The sequence below is a fragment of the Gopherus flavomarginatus genome, chromosome 3, assembly GCF_025201925.1.
Source record: "Gopherus flavomarginatus isolate rGopFla2 chromosome 3, rGopFla2.mat.asm, whole genome shotgun sequence".
NCBI lineage: Eukaryota > Metazoa > Chordata > Testudines > Testudinidae > Gopherus > Gopherus flavomarginatus.
Genome location: NC_066619.1, coordinates 153874443 through 153899317, shown reverse-complemented (window position 1 = coordinate 153899317; position 24875 = coordinate 153874443). Strand labels below are relative to the sequence as shown.

At 44.3% G+C, this 24875-nt stretch overlaps 1 protein-coding gene across 1 annotated transcript in view; it reads right to left on the bottom strand.

Annotated features, from left to right (window-relative positions):
- Positions 1–2138: 2138 nt before the first annotated feature.
- Positions 2139–24875, bottom strand: part of GC (GC vitamin D binding protein) — a gene marked incomplete at its 5' end in the record, with an annotated part of 24835 nt that continues 2098 nt past the window's right edge. Inside the window, 9 exon segments of the mRNA XM_050945479.1 lie at positions 2139–2288; positions 4779–4865; positions 10003–10135; positions 10799–10896; positions 11603–11735; positions 12729–12931; positions 16362–16491; positions 17876–17970; positions 23026–23196. Coding sequence (XP_050801436.1) covers positions 4812–4865; positions 10003–10135; positions 10799–10896; positions 11603–11735; positions 12729–12931; positions 16362–16491; positions 17876–17970; positions 23026–23196 — 1017 coding nt within the window.

Sequence of the window (24875 nt, the reverse complement as noted above, 5' to 3'; positions counted from 1 at the left end):
GTCCTTTGTCCAGGGTCAGGGGAGAAAGCAGTTTGTGATTTGTTTTAAATGGTTTGTTTATTTGCCATTATCTGACAAATAGTTTGTGCAAAAGAAGTTCAGCAACCAGAAGTTCCCTGTTACAAATCTCAGTGCCACCAAGTGCCACCTCACCATCTGGTGGGACACTGCAGCCTCAGTTTCCTCTTGTCTTTTGTGACTCCACTCAGCCACAAATGCCTTCCAGACAGCTTCAGTGACTTAGTCCCATGCCTTCCAGGGTACCAGCGTCCACAGGCCTCCCGCTCAGGCCTATCAGTTCTTCTTCCTCCCTATCAATACTTCTCCCCCACCCCCAATCAGGACACACCACATTCCTTCTTCCCCTTCACTCAAGGGGTCCTCTATAGCCTCTCATTAGGGTCTGTGCATAGTCCTCTTTGTTCCCCTCCAAAGTCCACAATAGTCCTGCGCAAACCTGGGCCCTCTCAGTTGGACACTGGACCTGGGCTAACTCAGACTCCTTCCCCACACCCTTACCAAGAGAGACTTGACAGCTGCATATGTTTTCCCTTAGTTCTTTAGCAGAAGAGTCCCTGCTGTCCCCTGGGTCATTTCCTCAGGCCAAGTCGAAAGGGCTCTAGCTCTCAGGAAAGAGTTGTCAGCCCACACTCCTTCACTCACCCCCTTACTGCTGGGTTTTCTTCCTCTCCAGTCCAACACCCTGTTCAGCTGTGGTGGGGTGGGGCTGGCCAGCCACAAACCTCTGGGGCCTTAAGAAGGAGCAGGCTGCCCTGTTCCATTCCCATCTGCCATGGTCAATCCGCTGCTTTATGGCTGCTTTGCAGGGGTGGAACAGCACAAAACAGGTCACGTCCAGCTAGGGATCAGTTTCAGAAAGTCTAATGGGAGCTCAGTACCGTACGGCTCTTTGACCGGCACTGTTTGCTGTAGCAATTAATAAGTACATGTTTCATAGTACAGACTGAGCTTCTTTCCTGACACTGATTTGTTTGGTACAAGTCAACATGTATTTAAGCACATTTGCACTGAACTGATTGCCCTTCTTCTAGACAATTGTACAAATGAAAAAATGTCTTTCAAGCTTTACTATCAAACTCCCACCCTGCTGATAATCTTCCAGCCAAACACCCTGATGTGGAGAAATGGACCGTAGTTGTGCTCTGTAACAGGAATTAGCTCTGTCCATCAGGAGAGTGCTTTCCTCTTGTGATGTCTCTCTGCTTCTCCACTTTCTCTGCTGTCTGTACCCCAACTTTGTTGTCTCCCCACTTCCAGGGGAACTGGCAGTCCTTCGCCCGGCCTTTCGCCACAGCACGAGCTGCAGTCCCTAGTCCAGTCCCTTGCTCGGGGGCAAACTGCAGCCATCTAGCTGGCCACTTCCTTTGGCGGCCAGTGGGGTGAAAAGGAGGGGGGATCCCGACCCATGGACCCTGTAGCTGTCAGCTGCTCACTGCCTCTCCTTCCCCTCTGCTGCTCCCTACTTACTCTGGGCCACTTCCCCATAGCTCTAGCACTACTCAGCCCCTGTATTAAGGCCACAGTTTGGGAGCCAGCCAGGCTGGAACTCTGATTTCTCCCCTGACCCTGCCCAGCACTGCTCTGTCCCAGGTACTTCTCTCTACAGGCAGCCAGTCCTTCTCCCTCAAACTCCAGGGAGAGACCGAGCTCCTCTCTGCCCTGCAGCCCTTCTTATAGGGCCCAGCTGACCCTGATTGGTGGCTTCTAAGCCTTCCTCTGATTGGCTGGGTTCTGTGCCACCACTCCAAGGACTGCTATTAACCCTTTGTCAGCAAGTGAGTGGCAGCTGCCCCGTCACATGCTCTGTTTTCTCTTGAGTTGTTAAAATAGACAATGGGTTTTCCATGACAAAAGTTCCGGTGGAAGCTGGACTGGAAACTGTAAAGAGAACTTCTGCCCTCAGTTGGGTCAGATCATCAGTCAGCTGATGTAAATGGGGGTAGCTCCACTAAAGTCAGGGATCTGATTTATAGCAGTGGGGATCTGGTCCAATCTAACTGAAAAAAGAGACTTCATCTCAGTGTTTGCAAGTATGGATTTTCCATTTAAACATGCCACTGTGTTAACATGATCACCTGCAAGGAGGTGCTAATGAAGCCTTTATTGAGGTTGCAATATACACTAGTCACCCTGCTGTAGTAATAGATAAGAAGCCGTGAGACTGATTCAAGCTGTTAGTTCTTGTGACTCAGGAAAAGCCAAGGTCTTCATTCATCACCATAAATGGAGGATCATTCTTCCCTTTAATTGCCGTTTTTGCTTTGTGCCTACAAAGGTGAAACAATTACCAAAGGTTATGATGTTTACAGATACGAATAATCCAAAGGAATTAATTCAGTGTTCTGTTTCTCTCTAGCACGTAACCTGGACTGCAGTGTTGTAGGGCTGAAGGGAACTTGCTGGTGCAGTTTGCTGGGTAAAGTGCAGGGCCGGCTCCAAGCACCATCATTCCAAGCTGGTTCTTGGGGCGGCATTCTGCAAGGGGCGGCAGTCCCTGTTGTTTTGCCCCCAAGCAGCTCACTGAATTACCTCCACGGGCGGCGGGGGCAGTCCGTGTGCCCTTAGGGTGGCAGGTGCGTTTCTGTGGTGAGGGTAATTCGGCGGCAGCTTCTATGTTTAGCTGTCCAGGGCAGCTTCAGCTAAATATAGAAGCTGCAGCCAAATTGCCGCCACCGCGGAAACGCACCTGCCGCCCTAAGGGCACACAGACTGCCCCCACTGCCTGCGACAGAAATTCGGCGTGCTGCTTGGGGCGGCGAAAACTGTAGAGCCGGCCCTGGTAAAGTGTGAAAAGGATTTCCATGTATCAAATATGTGTCGCTTAGTTCTGTAAAAGGCCCATGAAACATTGCATGAAGGGGAGAAATAGTCAAAGGGATCAGTGGAAGTTAGAAACTCAACTCCTGAAATTTACTGGGATTTGGGTGCCTAACTCCAATTGGCTGCTTTGAGAATCCCAGCCTGAAATGTCAGCTGCCAATTTTGAGAGTTGATTTATTAACAATGGAGAGTGTGGCACGTTTACCTCTCATTTCAAAAACTGTCACCCTCATAGAGAAAGTTAGGTTCTATTTCCGGCTGTTCTGCTCTGTAACCTTGGGCCAGTTACTTACCCTCTCTATCCCCATTGGTAAAATTATACACCTCCTTCTCCTCCTCTTTGGTTATAAAGGCTTTGAAACCTCTGGATGAAAGATTGAACAAAAACTAGTAAAGATCAGTAAAAGTGCTAAACAGGGAATCATTGCTTTTAAATCCAGATTAAGTTTAGCTTCTAAACCAGGATCCAAGCAGGCTAGAAATTCCTTCTGCTGTTGTTATTTTTCAATGTTATCTTATCAAACTAAACAAATAATCAAAATAATTATAAGGCAGACATTGAGCTGAGCCATGATGTTTGGATTAGGATACAAACTTCCCCAAAGTTTGGGTGTGTTAGGAGCGGGGGTTAAGTTTGGGCCCATCTCAAGTAAAATAGTGACAAAGAATAACGGTTGTTTTTCTCCAACATGCAATCACATGGACTGAGGTGGAAAGAATGATTATTACATTCTAACAAAGTAACTCAACCAGTCAATTGATCAGATGACTCTTGACTCAAAATGTATCCTGGCAAACTCTGCATTCTGTCAGCAAAATGATCAAAAGAAAAAAAATCAGAATTGTTTTTTGTGTTTGTACAAGGAACAATATGACCCAAGCACTTTGTTTAAGTTATGTCCCTTTCAGAACATACATGTTAAGTCTTAAAAATAATACAGTCCTGTGAAGAAATATATTTGGTGAAGACAGAAAAGATCTTGATTCAAGTCTGGATTGTGACAAAACAACAACAATGGTTATTCCCCAGTTGATGTAAATTGGTAGAACCCTATTGAATGATATGGAGCTACAGTGATTTACACCAGCTGAGGATCTGGTCCCATAAATTGGTTTCCTCTTTAGCATTACCCTCGGTATGTCTTCATGGCAGGCTTCACTCAAGTTACGTACACTTGAGTTACTGGTCTTGAGTTAGCCTAGCTGGAGTGAGAATGGCCACACTGAAATAACACTTGGGTTGCTGCATCCAGGGTGGCACTGTATTCACTGACGTGAGGTACGAAGACTTCTGGGGGCACATCCCATAGTTCTTAGCACTGCAGTGAGCTGAGCCACTCTATGAATTCTCTCCCAACGAACTGTGGACGAACTTTGTGTGTGGACAGGATTTGAGTTATGTGTAACACACAAGTTATAACTCTAGTTAGCTTTTGCAGCACTCTGTTGTGACGGGCCTTCCCCGACTCTCCGGTGCACTGGGCGAATGTATTGCAGTTCACCAGTGCGGAAGCTCACTGGCACTGACGGAGAGGCAGGATCAAGCTCCCACTCCAAATCACACCCCCCTTGATCAACCCAAGTGCTTGAGTTGAGCTGCCAAGGGCCTTCGGTGTTGGTGGGAGTTGGGACAGAGCTTATTCCTTAGTGATACATAAGGTGTACTCAGAGTTCACACATTTTAAAATCTCTTAAACTGTAACGACTAAGCCTAAAAGCTGATTTAAAAATCACACTAATTGCACTAAACACCATTCTAAGGCAAGCAATTCATTTACTGTGCTCTCTAATTCTCCCAGTCTGTGTAAAGACCTGACAAATAGCAGCACACCGTTTCCATCTTCAGTAGTCCTGTCCTTGTCCCACAGAGCATTACCAATTAAATCATGCACTATAAACTGCCTGCATACAAAGTCCATGTGGGATTTGACACCTACCTAGGGAAGTTTTTTTTGTTTGCATTTCCACAGCTAGATCAACATGCAGGAATCATGGTCGCATGTGTGTCCAACTTCAGCGTTAATCTGAAAATGAGGCAAAAGTTTCCATTATTATTCTGTAGTCTATTTAAAAAGCAATAAAGGAATGTTGGAAGGAGAGTCTTGGTTGTGATGGAATTTCATAGTAGACTCTGGATGAAATTCACTCCTCTGTAGAGCCCAGCGCCAGGCCTATGTGTCACTTAACTCCTACTTAAGCTCTATTTTGAGGGAAGTAAGCGGTGCCTATGTGAGGTACTGGCCCTCTTGATTGGGCAATATCATGCTCTATGAACAAAATGGATGATCTGCCTGACTAGTGACCTTTTATTCTAGTACTGGAAGAAGGTAGGCCTGGTGGTTAAGGAACTGGCCTGGCGCTCAAGGAACTGGCCTGGCGCTCAGGAAATCCAGGGTCAACTTCTTGTGTGCCATGGGTAAGCTAGTTTCATCTTTCTGTTTTGCAGTTTCTCATCTGTAAATTGGAAATAATAATACTTTTCTTCCCCTGGCCCTCCCGTCAGCTCTTGTCTGGTTAGCTTATAGGATGCAGTGTAGTTGTGTTGGTCCCAGGATATTAGAGAGACAAAGTGAGTGAGGTAATATCAGGTCTCCTGAAGAAAAGCTCTATGTAAGCTCGAAAGCTTGTCTCTTTCCCCAACAGAAGTTGGTCCAATAAAAGACGTGACCTCCCCCACCTTGTCTCTCTATTTAGATTGCAAGCTGTGTGGCACAGGCATTGTCTCTTACTATGTGTGTGCTCTCAGTACAATGAGACCCTGATCTCGCTTGGCGTCTCGAGGCATTATTACAGCAATACAAATAATATATAAGATGTTACATACAAACTAAAATTTGCCAGCCTTTAATAACCCAGAGTCTCAGCAGCCGATGTGACAGCAATAGATGCATGAAAGGAGCAAATACTGATCAGCTCCACTTGTGGTTTTTGACAGACTGTTCTGGAAAGAGAAACATAACCTGTCTCTGTCCCTCATTGTGAGGCTCTACTAGCAGAAAATGAACCACAGTGTTAGTTTGCATCCCATGCTCAGTGGGGAAGCATAAATGCATCAAGGCAATTATCCACCTACAGAGCATGTAACAAAGAGGACAGATGGTTATAGCTATTAGAAGAACATGCTTATATTTATTTAAAGTGATTTTAATACTGCATATTCTTAATAGAAAATCCTACACAAAACAGACTGACTGACAATGAGGAGAATTGTTTATTCTGAGCACGCATCTATTGTCGTTATAGAGCATCAGAAAAGTGCAAGAGAGCTACACAAAACACAGAAGAGAGGCAATCCAAGCACCCAAGTGTTCACAATCTAACTCAGCTGAGGAGGCTTCGCGGAACACTGGTTCAAACACAAGAGGGCATGGAGACCTCATCAGTGATGGGATTATCTCAGGAGGGAAACCATTAGCTAGAGGTGCCACCAGAAATGAAGTCTGATTGTCAATCTCTCTGCAGACTCAATGAGAGAGCGCAGATAAGGATAATTAAAAGATGAAAAAATATAGAGGAAGGGCACAATTAGTGGGAGTTTTGTCACTGACTTTGGCCCCATGAGGAATTTAGAGTAGCACCATTGGTTGTCTCACCTGCCAGCGCCAGGTGGTAAGGCATCCCCTTACACCACTGCACAGACTGTCTGGGTCACAGTACAGTGAGGGAGAACAGCTTTGCTACCTCCCTTCCTAAGCAGGTGAGTAGAGAGGCGTTGAATCTGCCCAACCTGAGCAGCTCAGCAGATGCGGAAGGGAAATAATTTACTGTTGGTATTGGTCACTCACAGATTACTTCCCTGTCCGCCCCGGCCCCTTTCCACCTGAGCCAGAGGAGGGAACCAGGAAGTGAATTGTGACTCTCCATCACAATGTACTGCCTGTTGTGCTCACAGGATGGCTCAACTATTGGGTGTCCTGTGCTCAGAGCAGATACGTAGTCATTACTTATGAAGCCATAGTTTGGCCAACAAAGTGTAAGAGGAAAAGCTGTCAGGAAAACCAAAATATTCTCTGAGAGTGCAGAGAGATTTAGAAACACTACTATATAACAGAAACAGACCCAACCACACACACGACCCTAAAATAAAGCCCATTCTCTTGCTCAGAACAAACAACTGTATATTTTAAAGCTCCTAAAAATTGCCCTTTTAGCTAGCTATAGCGTCTGGGTCTATATGATTTTAAAAGTCCCCCCCCCCCAACCAATGGAGAGTAACTAAGGCCTGTGTTTCATGTGTATAGGGAAGAAGTGGCAATCCAGTCCTAGATTTCAGATCCTATGGGAAAGGACTGTGGAAGTCCTCCTGTCAGACTGGAAACTCATCAATACCCAGACAATTTTAAATGGTTGCCACGACGACCAAAAAAAACCATTAAACAAAAAGAGGCAGAAAAAGTAATTTTTTAGCAGTATGAATTAGGGAATAGAAAGGAAATTGGTTGGCCACTTCCTACTAAATCAACAGCATGAGAAAGTGATCACAAGAAGGATAATTCCAGGAGAGGGACATTAAGAGACACACACGGAAAAACGACCAACCAAAAGGACTTTATAATCAACTCTACGGAGTGGGCTGTCGTAGTTTGTTCTCCAAGACCTCACAATGAACTCAACAGGAACAATGGGCTGAACTGAAGGAATATGGAATGTTTGGCTACTGTGTGGTCACTTAAAGTTGTGATGAAAGTGGACAGATTATCACCGGCTAGAATTCTGTCAGGTGGCAGTAAATAAATAAATAAATAGGGTTCCCAAATTAGCTGGTTGCTCTGGTGCTTCTGGATCCAGGTGGTCAAAAGAATAACCAAGCTTTGCTGGGGGTGTATTTGGGCAGATGGAAGACATTCTCTGAGGAGCTGTCTTCCAACCATGCAAAGGCAAGCCTCTGACCACTCACTGCTCCCGACCTCTGGCCCTGATCCTGCAACTTTTATAGGTGAACATACCCCCTTCATCTGTGTGGAGCCCCAGAGACTTCAGTGAGGTGCCATGTGGGCTCAGAGATCTCCCTGCATGGAGCCAGTTTCAGAATCAGGGCTTACAGAGTATATGTGATGAACAAGATCTTAAATAATTTCTGTCTGCTTATATTTGAATTGATATGGGCCAAATCCAGGTGTTTTCACTCCGGCAATCTCCCATTAAAAGGCAACAAAACCAGAATGTTGGGCTCGAGCTTTGCCCCATATTTGTGACAGTAAAATTGTCAAGCTTCGAGCCAAGAACTGGCATACTCAATTCCTTCCAAAACCAGGAAAAACATAATGCAGTCACATATAGTCATAGATTCTAAGGCCAGAAGGGACTCTTGGGGTCATCTAGTCTGACCTACTGAATAACAAAGGCCAGAGAATTTCCCAAAAATAATTCCTAGAGCAGATCTTTTAGAAAAACACTCTGATTTGATTTTAAGATAGTCAGTGATGGAGAATCCTCCATGACCCTAGGTAGATTATTACAATAGTTAATTACTCTCACCACTAAAAAATTACACCATGTTACCAGTCTGAATTGGTTAATGTCAGCTTCCAGCCATTGGTTCATGTTATACTTTTCTCTGCTAGATTGAAGAGTCCATTAACTATCTGTTCCCATGGAGTTACTGATAGACTGTAATCAAGTCACCTCTTAACTTTCTCTTTGTTAAGTTAAATAGATTCAGTTTCTTGAGTCTATCACTATAAAGTATATTTTCTAATCATTTAATCATTCTTGTGACTTTTCTTTGAACTTTCTTCAATTTATTAACATCTTTTTGAATTGTGGGCACCAGAACTAAACTCGGTTTTCCAGCAGAGGTCACACCGGTGCCAAACACACAGGTAAAATAACCTTTCTACTCCTACCTTGACATTCCCCTGTTCACACATCCCAGTATCACATTAGCTCTTTTGGTCACAACATGACGCCGGGCGCTCATGTTCGGCTGATTGTCCACTGTGAAGCTCAAATCTTTTTCAGAGTCACAGCTTCCCAGGATAGAGTCAACCATCCTGTAAGCATGACCTACATTCTTTGTTCCCAAATGTACACATTTACATTTAGCCATATTAAAATGCATATTGTTTGCTTGTGACCAGTTTATTAAGTGATCCAGAAAATTCGGAATCAGTGACCTGTCCTCTTCATTATTTACCACGCCCCCAAATTTTTTGGTCATGTGCAAACTTTATCAGTGATGATTTTATGTTTTCTTCCATGTCATTGATAAAGATGGCTTATTTGTAGAGCTACCGGCTATTTGCCAGGAAAGTAAGAAGCATTCAGTGTAGCCGTTGAGTCACCAGGTGATCACTGCTGGGTGCTGTCTGGACACCAGCCATAAGTGCCACTTAGAGGATAACATCACCTCTTGTCATTATCAGATATTGCTGGAGCAGTTCCTCCACCCAAACTCACCCAAGTCTTGCTCTTGTCCTGAAATCAGACATTCAGTGGGTATCCTGAAAAGCAGGCTAGACTGTGCCCAGCTAAACAAATCCACAATGCAGAGAGAGGACACTAGGAGAGTTCTTTCTCTTGGGACCCTGTAAAGAGGCTAAGCATAGACCTCATCATGCCCACTGGGCCATGCTAATGCTGTAGTACTGCTCTCCAGTGGGCATGGGGTGAGGGGGAGTGTGGGCAGCACAGGGGGCAGTGCATGGTGCACCCAGTCAAAGGATAAGGGAGCTTCTCCTTCCGGGTACACCCTGCTTGGTGCTCCAGGAGGAGTGTGGCTTTTGTCCTAAGGGTGGAGGTTGTACCCTGGAAAGGACTTTGGAGGTGCCATTCAGCAGTGCTAATTCTGCAGGAGCTCTTGTTGCACTCTCAGGAAGAGATGGAGTAGATCTGGGAAGGAGAGGATGCAGGGCCAGAGAACCCACTGGTACCTGCATCCAATGGTCAGTTCCCATCCAGAGCAGAGATGGAATCAGCAAGGAAGCTTTGGAAGCTTAGGGACTCCATGACCTTAGGGGGCAGGGAAGATTCCCTCCTCCATGGCCTCATCAGGGATCCCTAGTGAATACAAAAGCTGGCTATTTGGTCTGTGTGGTGATTTGCAGGATTTGACCCTAAATGCAGAGTTGCAGCAGCTACAGGAGTCACATGACAGAAGACAACCAAATAAACATCTGCTGAACATCACTGAAGAGAGCAGAGAAAGAGATGGCACTTTACCTTCAAGCCACAGTACACTGGAGGTGCATTCATAATACAGCACGTGGAGGCGAAATCGGCTCTCCGCTCCACCAGCTCTGTAAGGGATGCTGGGGTTGCATCAGGCATTGTCTTGCTGAAGCTTTCTTTCAGTCTGCAATGTGGTGGCAACAGGTCAGATTTTAAAGGACACTTTAGTGACAGCATAAGCACTAAAAATGACCCTGGTCTGTTGAATTCATGTACAAATACATCAATGGCAAAACACTCACTGATTCTAAGGAGCACAGGACAGCTCTCAGTGGGCCTGACCCACTGCACCCACCAGCAACCTCAGCTACTAGCAGCCCTGCCTTAAAACTAAGGTGGGCAGAAGAAGTCATTGCCTTGTTCCCATTCAAGAGAAAGCACCTCTGAGTCACAGATAATTTACATATCCCTTAATTCCGAGCACTTTTGTCGGGACACAGGTCACATGGGCTATTTCTATGCTGTTATTTGAGGAGCGTAAACCTCAGTGAAGTTTCTAGTCCAAATATATCCGCTTTCTGTGAATATCCTCCATTATTCACTTCACATTCCTACGTTCCCCAAAACACTCGTGCCCGTGAACTTGATCACTAGAACATCTGTAGAAAGTGAACTTAAAAGGGGAAAAGACACAGCTCAAATGAAGTTGTGCAAAAAGGCGTAGGAATATTCAGGACATATTGCAGACAAGGCCCTATTAGTCAAGAATGGAGGAGAAGCTTTAGGAGCAAATGGTGGAAGTAGAAGAGTAGTAAAGGATCAGGAATGTGTAGAATTTAATTCTTACTTCTGTTTGAATTCAAGGAACGTCAGGTCATTATATTCTCCACATAGCTCATTGGCCTTTGTTAGGAATTTGAATATCTCCCCTCTCAGCTGTGGCCTCTGCGGTGCAAAAAGAAAGGAATATTTCTATAATCAAGTAATCCCCTTGTCTGTCACAATGCATTGTACTGATCCGCTAGCTGTGGCTGGCGCCAGAGGTGAAAGTAAGCTGGTACGGTCTGGTACGGTGTACCAGCAAAAGCCAGTATGCCGTGCAGGACCAGACCGGCTTCTGTGTGGGTGATTTAAAGGGCCCAGGGCTCCAGCCCCTGCGGGGAGCCCTGGGCCCTTTAAATCCCTGCCGGAGCTCTGGCAGCTGGGCTTGTGCAGGGATTTAAAGGGCCCAGTGCTCTGGCTGCTGCGGGGAGCCCTGGGCCCTTTAAAGCATTGCCGGAGCTCCAGTAGCCAGGCTCGGATGGGGGTTTAAAGGGTCTCGTGCTCCGTCCGCTGCAGGGATCCCTAGGCCCTTTAAATGCCCGCCGGAGCTCCGGCAGCCAGGCTTGGGCAGGGATTTAAAGGGCCCGGTGCTCCGGCCTCTAAATCTCGAAAGGCCCCGCCTCTTCCAGTTGAGGCTCCATCTCTTCTGGTTGAGGCCATGCCTCTGCTCAGGACTCTGGCATACAGGTAAGTCCTTTAAGTTACATTCACCCCTGGCTGGCGCATAAAAGCTCTGTGTAAGTTTGGGAAAGATTTTAGGGGAAGGAGAAATTTAAGAGCAAGGTAGAGGGCATCTGAGTGTGAGAGAGAAAAATATAACACTTGTTACCTGGCTAGAGACACAACCTATTGAATCTGCAATGGTACAGCATCTATTGACAAGATTATGGGTAGCATCATACACCTTACTTAGGAACACCTCTGGGATGTTGGTTCGCCTTCGCGCTATCTCAAATATGAATCTGCAATAGGAGAAGAAAAACACAGTACCCTCTAGTTTGTGTGTTCATTATAAGATGAAACCAGATCCCTCCTTCCAGCATTGCTGACAAACTTTAGATGATGCTATCCTGCAACTACAAAAATACCAATTTCTCCAGTGTGTATTACAGGCAGGGCTGATAGTGCCATCTATTATTAACATTTCCTGATACTTCCCATTGTCATTATTTTTCTTATTATTATTGTAAGCTCTTTGGGGGAAGGGACTGTGGTCCAAATTCTCAAAGATACCCAGGTGCCTAACTCTCATTGGGTTAGGTGCCTAAAAACCTTTGAAGATCTACTTTTTTGTGTGTCAGTACAACAAGCACAATAGGACCCTAATACTGTTGGGAGCTAAGGGGTGATATTCCTGAAGAAAGGCAGGATGGTCTTGTGGTTAAGGCACAGGACTGGGACTCAGGAGATCTGGGTTATATTCCTGGCTCTGACGCTGACTCCCTGTCTGTCCTTGGGTTAGTCACTTAATGCTTCTGTTCACATCATAATACTTCCTTCTCCCCACCTCACTCTGTCTTGTCTATTTAGATTGTTAGCTCTTTGGGGCAGGGACTGTCTCTTATTAGGGTTATGCAGCACGAAGCATGATGGGGCCCTGTCACAATGAGGACCTCTTGATGCTGCTGACATACAAATGATATAGAATCATAGCCTTTAAGGTCAGAAGGGACCATTATTATCATCTGGTCTGACCTCCTGCACAATGCAGGCCACAGAATCTCACCCCACCCACTCCTGTATCAAACCTGTGTCTGAGCCACCGAAGTCCTCAAATCACGGTTTAAAGATTTCAAGGTGCAGAGAATCTTCCAGCAAGTGACCCGATAATCATAAACCAAAGGCAATTAACCCAGTGCTTTCGAGAAGTGTTAGAATGAAACTAGGGCTCCCTTTGTCAGCGAGAACCACTGTTCTGTCTGGGCTAGGAGAAGAAGGGCAATGAGCCTACATACTGATCCACTGGACTGCTCCCATCGACACTGCACAGCTGTTCATCTGTGGGCTTTGGGATTTCCGGCAGCTGAGGGGATTTAGCAGGTTGCAGTGAATACATGCACAAGTAGTTTTCCAGGAGATTTTTTCCTTTGCAACAATCAGAAATTTTTTCATCCTTGGATGATAGTTTAGTGCAGATTTTTGTGGTGAGTTCTGATAGCTATAAAAAAAAGACAGCAATGAGTTTAAGAGCTGAAGTATAGTGATACCTGGCATTTTTACAATGGTTTACCTGTTCTAAACAGTGTGCAGACACTGACTGCTGAATTCCCACTACGCCCTTAGGAGGCATATGGGTAAATATTATTATCTCCATTTACAGATGGGGAAACAACCAAGAAGATGAAATGATTTGCTCAAGGCCAAACAGCGAGTCAGTGGCAGAGCTATGGTTACTACTCAGGACCTCCTGACTCCCAGGCCTGTGGTCATTCCTCCAGTGCCTTATCTAATATTAATAAGAAGTCTGTTGTGTTTGGAACAACAACATTTCCAGTTACTGCCCTGGACTTTGGATGCAGGTCCTGGAGTTCAGCGTGAGGAAAAAAAAGTGAGTTCATAAGACCTTAAGTGAATTGCACAAGCTGGAGAGAAATTTACCTCTGTGCTGTCAAACAACTCCAGATCCCAAACAGTCTCAAAATGACAATGTGTCAAACAACAAAAACACATGGTAGAAGGATGACAATATCAGAACCAATTCCTGATGGTTGAGATACTGAAAAGGCATGACTCTGGCTTTTGCAACCTCTGAAAACTGGCTTAACTTTTCCTACCTGCCACAAACCTGACAAAGTCCAGCTAGTGAACTTTGGTATTGGACTTCAAATGCAGGGTTGGGTGCAATGTTCAGGGTTATGTGTCAGTTTTCAAATGCTTAGAGTCCATATCATCTTAACAGTAATCAGTCAAAGCCAACTTTGTTTGCACACATGGATGTTACTGTCACAAGGCATCATTGTAAAAGCCGAGTAGATTTTAGAAGAGGATTAGACATTGAAGTCAAGATACTCAAAAGTAACTAGTGAGTTCTGGTGCCTCAATGTTTAGGTGCCCAACATAGGATACCATCAAGGTGATTTTTTTAGAAAGCATTGAGCACTCACTCTCTGAAATTGAGACCACCGTAAGTGTCAAGTTAGGCACCCCAAAACTGAGATACCCCAGATCACTAGTCACTGTTGAAAATCTGAGGTACTCCCTTCTCTTCATGTCTCATTATATAATGCCTGCATCTGTAACTTTCACTCCATGCATCTGAAGAAGTGAGGTATTTTACCCACCAGGGCTGGCTCCAGGCACCAGCCGACCAAGCACGTGCTTGGGGCTGCACCTTGGGGAAGGGCGGCACTTGGATGTCTGTTTTTTGTTTGGATTTGTCGGGACAGTGCTGGAGGGTTTTTTTTGGTTTCAGCATCGCGGTGCTCGGGGGGGGGGGCAGCGCTTTGGGTGGTGCAGCGCTCGGGGGGCAGGGGCTGGCGTGGCACTCTAGGGGGATGGGGGCTTGGTGTGGCGCTCGGAGTGGTGGCGGGGGCTTGGCGTGGCAAAAAATGTTAGAGCCAGCCCTGTTACCCATGAAAGCTTATGCCCAAATAATCTGTTAGTCTTTAAAGTGCCACTTTTTGTTAATCTGAATACGAGTATCATCCATAATTTGACTATTTAGGATAAAACTGTAGAACTGATATTAATCCCCAAACTTTAGGACATAAAGACTAAAGACTGAGGTTAGGAAGACATTTCCCCCACAGATACATTACTGCCTAGGAGGGAAACTAATGGATGAGTTAATATAGAAACTGAATAAAAGAATTTTGAATGGATGTATTTACTCAAACTCCACAGCAGTGTGATGGGCACCTATCAAATAGAGAAATCCATCCGCTAACTTCTTCTTCCATGAGGAAGAGTAAATAAAGAAATAGGGAAAACAATTAGCAGCACAAGTGATTATTATACTAATAAATTAGTGGTGATTTGAAAACTCAATTACAAATACAGAAATAAATACATGAAATGGGAAATCGAATGGAATCACTCATGCTACTCTCTAGAGATCCCATTTTAAAGAGGTCTTTATAATTAATACAGTCATCTGAAACTAGGGCTGGTTTATACTACCGCGGTAAATCAATCTAATTTACATAACTTTAGTTATGCAAATAATGTAACTGAAGTCAATGTAGTTAGATCCATTTACCGCTGTGTCGACAGGAGAGCGTTTCCTGTTGACTTCCCATATGCTTCTTGGGGAAGTGGAGTATACAAATTGATGGGAGAGTGCTCTCCCATCGATTTAGCATGTCTTCACCAGACCCTCTAAATCGATACTCGCTGCATCGATTGCAGCGGTGCTAATCTATCAGTAAGTGTAGACATGCCCTAAGAGAAAAGAAACCCAGAGGGAATAAGCAGCAGAAACAAAACAAGCCCCTTCGAAGAATGAAATGAGAGCACTTACGAAGCTTATGCACTTCAGGGCAGATTGTTAAAGGTGTTTAGGTTTCTAACTCCCACTGGGCAGCCAAATACTTTCAAATCTGGCCTTCTCCTAAGAATTTTCTAAGGGAAGTGGTCGTGGAAATTCAACTACTTGAGACATTTTAAACAAAACTGCAGCAAAGCACGACCAAGTGTACAATGTGGTATAATCCTGCACCAGCAAGGAGGCTGGACCAAGTCAGTGTTTCTCAGGTCTTGGCTACACTGGCGCTTTACAGCGCTGCAACTTTCTCGCTCAGGGGTGTGAAAAAAACACCCCCCTGAGCGCAGCAAGTTACAGGGCTGTAAAGTGCCAGTGTAAACAGTGCCCCAGCGCTGGGAGCGCGGCTCCCAGCACTGTAAGCTAATCCCCACGGGGAGGTGGAGTACCTGCAATGCTGGAAGAGCTCTCTCCCGGTGCTGGCGCTGCGACTACACTCGCACTTCAAAGCACTCCCGCAGCAGCGCTGTACAGCTGCAAGTGTAGCCATACTCACAGTCTACAGCATGTGACCCTTATTTCATGGACTGAGGGGAAAAAAGCCAAATCCTGAAGTTTATAGGATCCAAGGAGCACATCTTGCTCTCTCTTCCCTCTTCTGCTGCTCCTGCCACCTTATTGCTCTTCCACCTCCCAACCCAGTCACCACACAGCTCTCTGCCTTCCCCTCCTCCCACTTGCCTAGAGAACCTAATTCTGGGGTAGGAGAGGTGGTGTTTCTAGAGGCTTCAGAGCCAACCTCCCAAAGCAGCACTCACTGAAGTGAGTACTTAGCAGGAAGAGGTGGGAGAAGAGAAGGGAAACAGCCTCAGCAGGAGCCCACCATCCTCTAGGCTCCAAAACCCCCACCCAGCATCAGGCCCCTGCCAGCCCCACTGAGCATCCTCACCATTCCTATGCCCAAGTCCCCAGGACCTGACAGTATGCCCAACCTATTACTCAAAGCATTCCAGTGCCTCCCATTGTTTCTCCTTTTGATCCAAATCCCACAAACTTTTGTGGCATGACATTTGAGGCCATTTTTTGGCTTGTGGGGTCAATAAAGTGAAGAGCCACGGTGCTAGGTGACCTAAGAGGTCTGTTCTGCCTAGAATTCTGGGATTCCTACCTCCTTCTGCATGCAGTCTTCAGCCATGGAACCACAGCACTTGGAAAACACCTCAGCAGAGTCTTCAGCTAGTGGGGAAATGTCCTCAAACGAGGCAGAGGGTATCTTCTGAGCAAACATTGTTAAGACGCTAGACAGTCACAAAATAGAAAATGGAGTTAGGTATTTTAGCCATTCCAAAGTCTGCTTACCATTCTTAAGTCCTGTCTATTGATATTTGTAGGATAAGTGCCACGAATTTAGAACATGAGTCACTAAAAAGAGATTTGCTTGTTTCATCCTATGGCTGCAGAAGGTCTGGAAAAAACAAATACTGTATATTCTTTATTGAATGTTGAACCAGGAGCAGAGAAGGGCAACAAAGTCTTTTATTGCCAATACTTTAGCTCTCAACCTACTAAGATGACCCACATACGCCTTATGGCTTTTTAAACCATGGTCTAAAAATAGAAGAGCAATGTGATGGTGTTTCCTCACCTAGGTGACCACCTAGGATGACCAGATGTCCCATTTTTATAGGGACACTCCTGATATTCAGGGCCAATCCCTCCTTACGTAGTATATTGTTTTACTCTGGCAAGCTCCCTGTGAAGTCACTGGGAATGATGCCTGAGCTATGACTGAGTTACAAGTGAGTAGAGATGTCATACTTTAGCCTTCTCTAAAGATGGACTAATGATTTGAAAGGTGCATACCTTAAACAAAAATAATCTCATTAAAACAGTGTAGTTGGGAAAGAAAAAGACCAACTTTTTCAAGCATGAGTGCCTAAACTTAGGTACCTCCCTCCCTCTGTAAGTACTTAAATAAGTGGTCTTGATTTTCAGAGGTGCTGAGCACTTGTGTTTCCATACGGATGCTCAGCATTTCTGGAAAGCAGCACATTAATTACAGGGCCAAACCTGAGACATCTCATTTGAAGATGTTGGCCTAAACAACTGGAGTTGGGAAATCCAGAGGCATGGCTCTATACCCAAATTTAACTCTGAAACCAAGAGTATCCATGAGCACTTGCCACCTTTATCTTTGATTCACTTCTGTACTCTTATGTTATCCCACCTTCCGGCACTAGTCAAGAGCCCAGAATATTGCTCTCTGTGTTCAGTACACAAACAACACCCCGGCTGTTCGCAATGCCACTACAAAGCCGAAAGTCCAATCTACTGTCTCATCTCTATAGACTAGAAACAGTATATGCCTCTTGATCACCCTTCTAATCGGATATGAGACTCCACCGACCATGTACAAGAGAGATCTCTAGCCATGCCAGTTGAAATCATCTTGGGTTGAATGAGAGCCCATCTAAACAAGGATTTCACAGCTCTCATATACTACAAAAGAATGGTAATAGGTTAGATTGGTTGCTTTGCACCTCTACCGAATACAGTACTTTTCCACAGAATACAATAGTGCACTTATTTTTCAAATCCTGCTGAATCTTATTACAATACAGTAAACAGGAAGTTCAAATATGAAACACCTTCCCTTCTGAACATGGAGCATTGCCTTTGTACCTGAACTTTGATTTTTCCTTCCCATATACTGCATAGCGGGAACAAATTCTGTTTGACATGGTGGTGAGTATGGATAGAGTCTTTCTTTCTAATCTCTGGAACAGAAAGGAGAAGAACTGCATTAGGCACGGATTGATTCCTTTACTTGTAGTCTACGGGAGCATTCCTATCAGTCAGCGTGTCATTCAGTTTATTATTCTAAATGAGTCAAAATATCCCCATTAACTCTCAGTGGTGTTCAGTACCAAGCAAAGATGAAACGATACAGTTTTCCTAGATGTCCACTGTCACAGTAATTCTCAAACTTTTGTACTGGTGACCCCTTTCACATAGCAGGCCTCTGAGTGCGACCCCCTTATAAATTAAAAACATCTTTTTATATGTTTAACACTATTATAAATGCTGGAGGCAAAGTGGGGTTTGGGGTGGAGGCTGACAACTCACGACTCACCATGTAATAATCTCACAACCCCCTGTGGGGTCCTGATCCTCAGTTTGAGAACCCCTGGGCTATCATTTGTGGTCCTTCAGTTTTGTGATGGATCAAGGAGATATTTATATAGTCCTTAGGCTCATGTAAAATGTCCTGTCACCTCAGGTACTCCAACTGGAGCCCCTTCTTCCTGTCATGAATACTCTTTTTATTGGTTGCAATGCTGACAAATTGCAGCCCTCTTCTCTGTCCTGAGGAGTGTTAGAAATGCAGGTCTGAATATGTGAACTTGGCAATTCTCAGTAATTTGCATTTCCCTTCCTAGTAGTTCTCTTAAGATCAGAATCCTTCAGTGTGGTGATTTGCTATCTTTTACAGACTGGGACCTCTGCTTCCTTACCAGGGCTGTCTCTCATCTAGCCAGGCCTGCTTTACTATTTAGCAATATGTGATCCTCTCTCACCAATCTGTGATTCTCCACTCCTGGAGATCCTGATCTCCATGTTGAGAAGCTCACAGCAGTGATCCTCCCCTTGTGGCTCTGGACTGGAGCTTGTGGTGTGCTAGTTATAGGAGTGCTGCTCAATATTAGAATCATAGAATATCAGGGTCAGAAGGGACCTCAGGAGATCATCTACTCCAACCTCATCTTTACCCCACATCCCTAAATGGCCCCCTCAAGGACTGAACTCACAATCCTGGGTTTACCAGGCCAATGCTCAAACCACTGAGCTATCCTTCCCCTCTCACTTATATGCATGTTTCACCCAGAGCAGGGAACTCTAAACAAGCGATTCTGGTAGCATCACACCCACTGAAATCTATTTTCCAACCTTTCTTCTCTCTCAGGTGAGAGTGGAAACAACACCCAACAGGCAGAGAGAGAGAGAGAGTAAAGCTATGACTCTTCCTTCCCAGCAGCCAGAAGTGGGACAGACTGAAGCAGCGTTGCATCACACATGTCATGAATCACCATGAAGACATATATTTGTGCAACTCTTTTGAATAGGGAAATTGTTCTCCATTTGCTAAAGTTTGGGAACTACTGCAGTAAATGCTTCAAACCTGCTCCCCTTGTTCTTGGATTTTATGCCTTCATGTGCCATGGCTCCATCTGCTAGCTAAAGACTAGAACTCCTTGTTCTTAGGCAAATCTGCCTGCACATGGCTGCAATAAATACATTGCATGACATGCCAGAGCTAAATGATATTATCTGTTCTCATGAATAATAGATACTTTTCTTTTGGTACTTCAGCTTTGGAACTATTCCTGTTTCAGCCATAATTGTTTACAATCTCTTTCTGGCTTGCTAACCATCGCACGCTAGATCCTCAGCTGGTGTGTGGAATGGCACAGTGCCGCTGAGGTCCATAAAACAATGCTAATTTACACCCGCAGAGGGTTTGTCTCCAAATGTCTAATACTGAGCAAGCCAAACTGTCAACTTCAGAATTGCCACTAAATCCTTTCTTACGGATCCCTTTAATTCAACAGTTTGGTTGTCTTTGCTTCCTCCCCTCTTTTCCAACAGCTAAATGGAACTAATTGGCTCTCAACATACAAAATAGTTTTCCAGGTTGCTGGAAATGACTGGAGTGATGATTAGCAGCTGCCACTTAGTAGGAAATGAACATCAGGTTTGTGATGTTTACTTAATTTCCCTGAAGGCTGAAAGGAAAGGGAATCGGTGCACCTGCCTCCACTGCATTAGCAGCAAACTCTATTCCAATCTGGGTGCATGGTGATGCTAGGAAACCAAATAAAAACTACAGACTCTAAATGCGATCTTCCTGAACTGCACAGTGAGACCATGTATGGAGGTGGATTCAGAGCAAACCCCCTTTTTGGTACCAGTGGCACAGTAAACTTCTCTCCCTCCTCACTAATTTCCTAGCTCAATCTCTCCACCAAGGAAATGATTTTGCATGCTCTCATAGTTTCCCTTAAGGGATTGTGCAGCGTATTACAGTGAATCTCCACAGCAACAGATCTCTCACAGAAAGACTCTATGCTATTTGGCTATATTTTGTTTGATGTGTGGCCCACCTCTCTGAACTTTATTCTTTTGTGTTTTTGGCTTCCCCATTTGCTCTGCAGCAACATTTCTTTTACCTAAGCTAAAGATCCCTGTAGCACCCCAAAATACTGTGGGGTTTGCTCATCAAGTGGGTTACTACCAGAACAATTGTAATGTGAATGTGGGGATAGGGATGTGCTGAACCTGGGGCATATAAGGGGGTCAGCTTGAGAGTGCCGATTGAACCGGTCCACTCAGACTTGCTTTGTTAGTGTGTGTGTGTCTCTATGTGTTTTTATCTGATTTTGGGGCTGGAGGAACCCAGCCCTGGGGAACCGAGGTCCTGCAGGGTAGCTCCATTGGGAGGGGACTTGCAGAAGGAAGGAGTAGAGCTCCATATGAACACACAAGTGACACAAGCAGCACATTACAGAACCCCCACCCCCCGAAGAGTAACCTGAATAAATGAGCATAGCCCAAAGTAACTAGCACCTCTGGTAACACCAGTGCCAGGTGCCCCAGAGGAAATTAACAGAACAGGTAATTATCAAGTGATCCATCCCCTGTCACTCATTCCTAGCCTCTGGCAAACAGAGGCTAGAGACACCATCCTTGCTAATAGCCATTGATGGACCTATCCTCCATGAATTTATCTAGGTCTTTTTTGAACGCTGTTATGGTCTTGGCCTTCACAACATCCTCCGGCAAAGAGTTCCACAGGTTGACTGTGCATTGTGTGAAGAAATACCTCCTTTTATTTGTTTTAAACCTGCTGCCTATTAATTTCATTTGGTGACCCCTACCTCTTGTGTTATGAGAATTAGTAAACAATACTTCCCTATCTACTTTGTCTACACCAGTCATGATTTTATAGACCTTAATCATATCTCCCCTTACCCATCTCTTTTCCAAGCTGAAAAGTCCCAGTCGTATTAGTCTCTCCTGATACGGAAGTCGTTCCATGCCTCTAAAAATTTTTGTTGCCCTTTTCTGAATCTTTTCCAATTGCAGTATATCTTATTTGAGATGGGGCAACCATATCTGCACACAGTATTCAAGATGTGGGCATACCATGGATTTATATGGAGGCAACATGATATTTTCTGTCCTAATATCTATCCCTTTCTTAATTATTCCCAACATTCTGTTCATTTTTTTTGACTGCCACTGCACATGGAGTGGTTGTTTTCAGAGAACTATTCACAATGACTCCAAGATCTCTTTCTTCAGTGCTAACAGCTAATTTAGACCCCATCATTTTTTATATATAGTTGGGATTATGCTTTTCAATGTGCATTTCTTTTCATTTATCAACTTGAAATTTCATCTGCCATTTTGTAGCCCAGTCACCCAATTTTGAGACATCCTTTTGTAGCCCTTTGCAATCTGCCTGGGTCTCAACTATCTTTAGTAATTTTGTATCATCTGGAAATTTTGCCACCTCATTGTTTACCCCTTTTTCCAGACCATATATGAATATGTTGAATTGGACTGGTCCCAGAACAGATCTCTGGGGGACACCACTCTTTAACTCTCTCCATTCTGAAAACTGACTATTTATACCTACCCTTTGTTTCCTATCTTTTAACCAATTACCAATCCATGAGAAAACCTTCCCTCTTATCCCGTGGCACCCTACTTTGCGTAAGTGCCTTTGGTGAGGGACCTTGTCAAAGGCTTTCTGAAAATCTAAGTACACTGTATCCACTGGATCCCCTTGGTCCACTTGCTTGTTGACCCCCTCAAAGAATTCTAGTAGATTGGTGAGGCATGATTTCCCTTTACTAAAACCATGTTGACTCTTCCTCAACAAAATTATGTTCATGTATATGTCTGACAATATTGTTCTTTATTATAGTTTCAACCAGTTTGCCTGGTACCAAAGTCAGGCTTACAGGCCTGTAATTGCCGGGATCACCTCTGGAGTCCTTTTTAAAAATTGATGTCACATTAGCTATTCTCCAGTCATCTGGTACAGAAGCTGATTTAAATGGTAGGTTACTGACGACAGTTAGTAGTTATGCAATTTCACATTTGAGCTCCTTCAAAGACAATTCTGAGTGTGACAAGATCGAGGTTTACATAAGAGAGATACTTTTTGATTATGCTGCAACCAAACCCCTTATTGAGCTCATTTTCATCATGTGTGGCAGCATCTTAGTGACAGCTGGTAAGACGACGAGAGTTGTGTGAAATGTTCACAGTGAAACATATGGAGTGGACTTTGGAAAAATTTAGATTTTCTATCAAAATTAATGATTTAGCAAGGTCCTGATGTGGAACTTAATGGTTTTAGCTGAGTTTCATTTGGAGTGTTGGGTTTTGACTTCAAATAATACATATTAAAGGAGTGCAAACCCCAGGGGATCAAATGCAGAGCAAATGTTCCCTTGCTTCCTCATGAAGCAAAACTGGTGAGAGCCACACCACTTAGTCATGATTAAAAGACAGTGGATGCCAGGACTGAATCGCTACATCCTTTGGTAGCCTTCCAAATGACACTCTGAACCACTGTTCTATACAGTACATATAATTTATGATGCATGGTGCTGCATTTTGCACACACACCGCCATGCCACTGGGATAGGGACTGTATCAAGATTAAAGAACCGATAGAAGAGACAACTTTTTAAAAAAAGTTTTAGACTTGTTTTGCTGTAGAAGTTGGCAGGAAGCAAGTGAAGGAGGGACACACTTACCTCTTTCAAGAAGCATACAGTAGGGCTTGGTGAAATGCAGCAAGTCCCAACCATGGACAAATAACTCTTTATAGAACCCACTAATACAGGCAGTGGGGCTTGTCCATAGTTACTGGAATACTCATGCGTAAACCTAGAAAAGAGACAGTACTTGGCTGGAGGATTTGTTAACTCAGAAGGATTTTCAAAGATATCTAAAGGGATCTGACACCTAATTCCTGAAGAAAGTCAATAACTTTCTAAGAGTTGGGCACCTGACTCCCTTCTGGGCTTCTGAAAATCCCACTCCAGTGTTTTTGCAAGTGTAACATATGCTATTTTCCATTTTTTTTAAATGGTTGTAGCCATGAACATATAGCAGTCTGCCCATATAAACCAGTTCACAAAAATGGGCTTAAACCCATGTGAATGAGTCGCTGCTCCACTAACTGAGATCAGAACAGAAATACCCCAGCAAGTTTGTTTCTTCGTATGGATTTTTTGATGATCAATACAGTTTGTGAGGTCAGCCTGACCTGACAGAGTCTTCATCACTGTCATGGTATTAAAAAAATATTACATTGGTTGGTTTAATAGCTTCCTGATTAGTTTCAGATAAATTAATAAATGGTTTAATAAATTGCATTTTTGTCATGCCTGGCATCTGCCAAGCCCGATGAGCGAATTAGCTGGGCTAGCAAGAAAAGATAAATACGTGGAGCTAGGTCATGGCCCTGTGCATCAGTGGAATGCGTGAGAGGACAGAGGAGAGACTCTGTAGTGCCTAAGTCATAGGGAGGGAGACGTTATGATTGTATAAAGCATAATGCCAACAGGGGAGCTATGGTCATGTCCCTTCCTATCCACTGTAGGCCTGTGAGTGCAGGCCATAGTTCTAATTACCTCTCCCACACAACTTACTGCCATATTATTGCTGCTTTCTCTGTTACAGGGATGCATCCTCTCCCCAGCCTAGCCGTGCACCCACACAGAGGTGGCTCTAAATTTAGTACACAAGCTCCAAATTTTCCCTGGTTTTGCTTGGGTGAAATGTCAGAGTTAACGGATCTCTGTTTTATCCCTGGAGCATGAGACAGTTGCTTCCTTGACAGGCAATCACACTGGACACTTTATCTTGTTGTTTGGTTACATTTTCTCAGATTATTAAGCAGCTAGCGCCAGGATAAGGAAAGAAATCATAAAAGTAAATGCATTCATAAATCTAACAATAAACAGCAGTGTAAGTCCAAAGTTGGCAAACTTGGGTACTTAACATCAGACAATTCATTCGCACATCGATGTGTCTAGGGAGAGATTTGCAGAGAGATTTGCAAAGACAGTCACATACTTTTGATAGTCAGTGGGAGCTGTGTGATTAAATCACTGTTGTACCTTTGAAAATCTCTCTCTAAAGCATCTAAAAAGAAATGTTACTATCAATCTCTACAGAGAGATTCAGGGCCAGATATTAGGGTTTAAAGATGGAGACAGGTGTCTAGCAGAATTTATAAAAATGTCTACATGGTTTAGGGGCCTATCTCCCATTCATTTCAATGGGAGATAGGTACTGGACTCAGCTAGGCATTGCAATTCTTTTGTATTAGGTGCCTATCTGCAGGTTTAAGTATATCAGACCCTCAGTCTCCATGTTAGTCCCTCAGGAGAAACCAGGAATGCAACAATAAGTCAGAGATCCAGGATTTAGAAAGGGCTTTCTGCTTCCCCACCCCCCCTTTCTTTTCCCACCATCTCTCCACCACATGAGTCAGAACAAACAATAGTCCTAACTTCATGAACCAAGACACATGCAGCCTTTCATGGTGCCTTCTGGCCACCAACTACTAACATCCAAGCAGAAGATACTCTAAAAA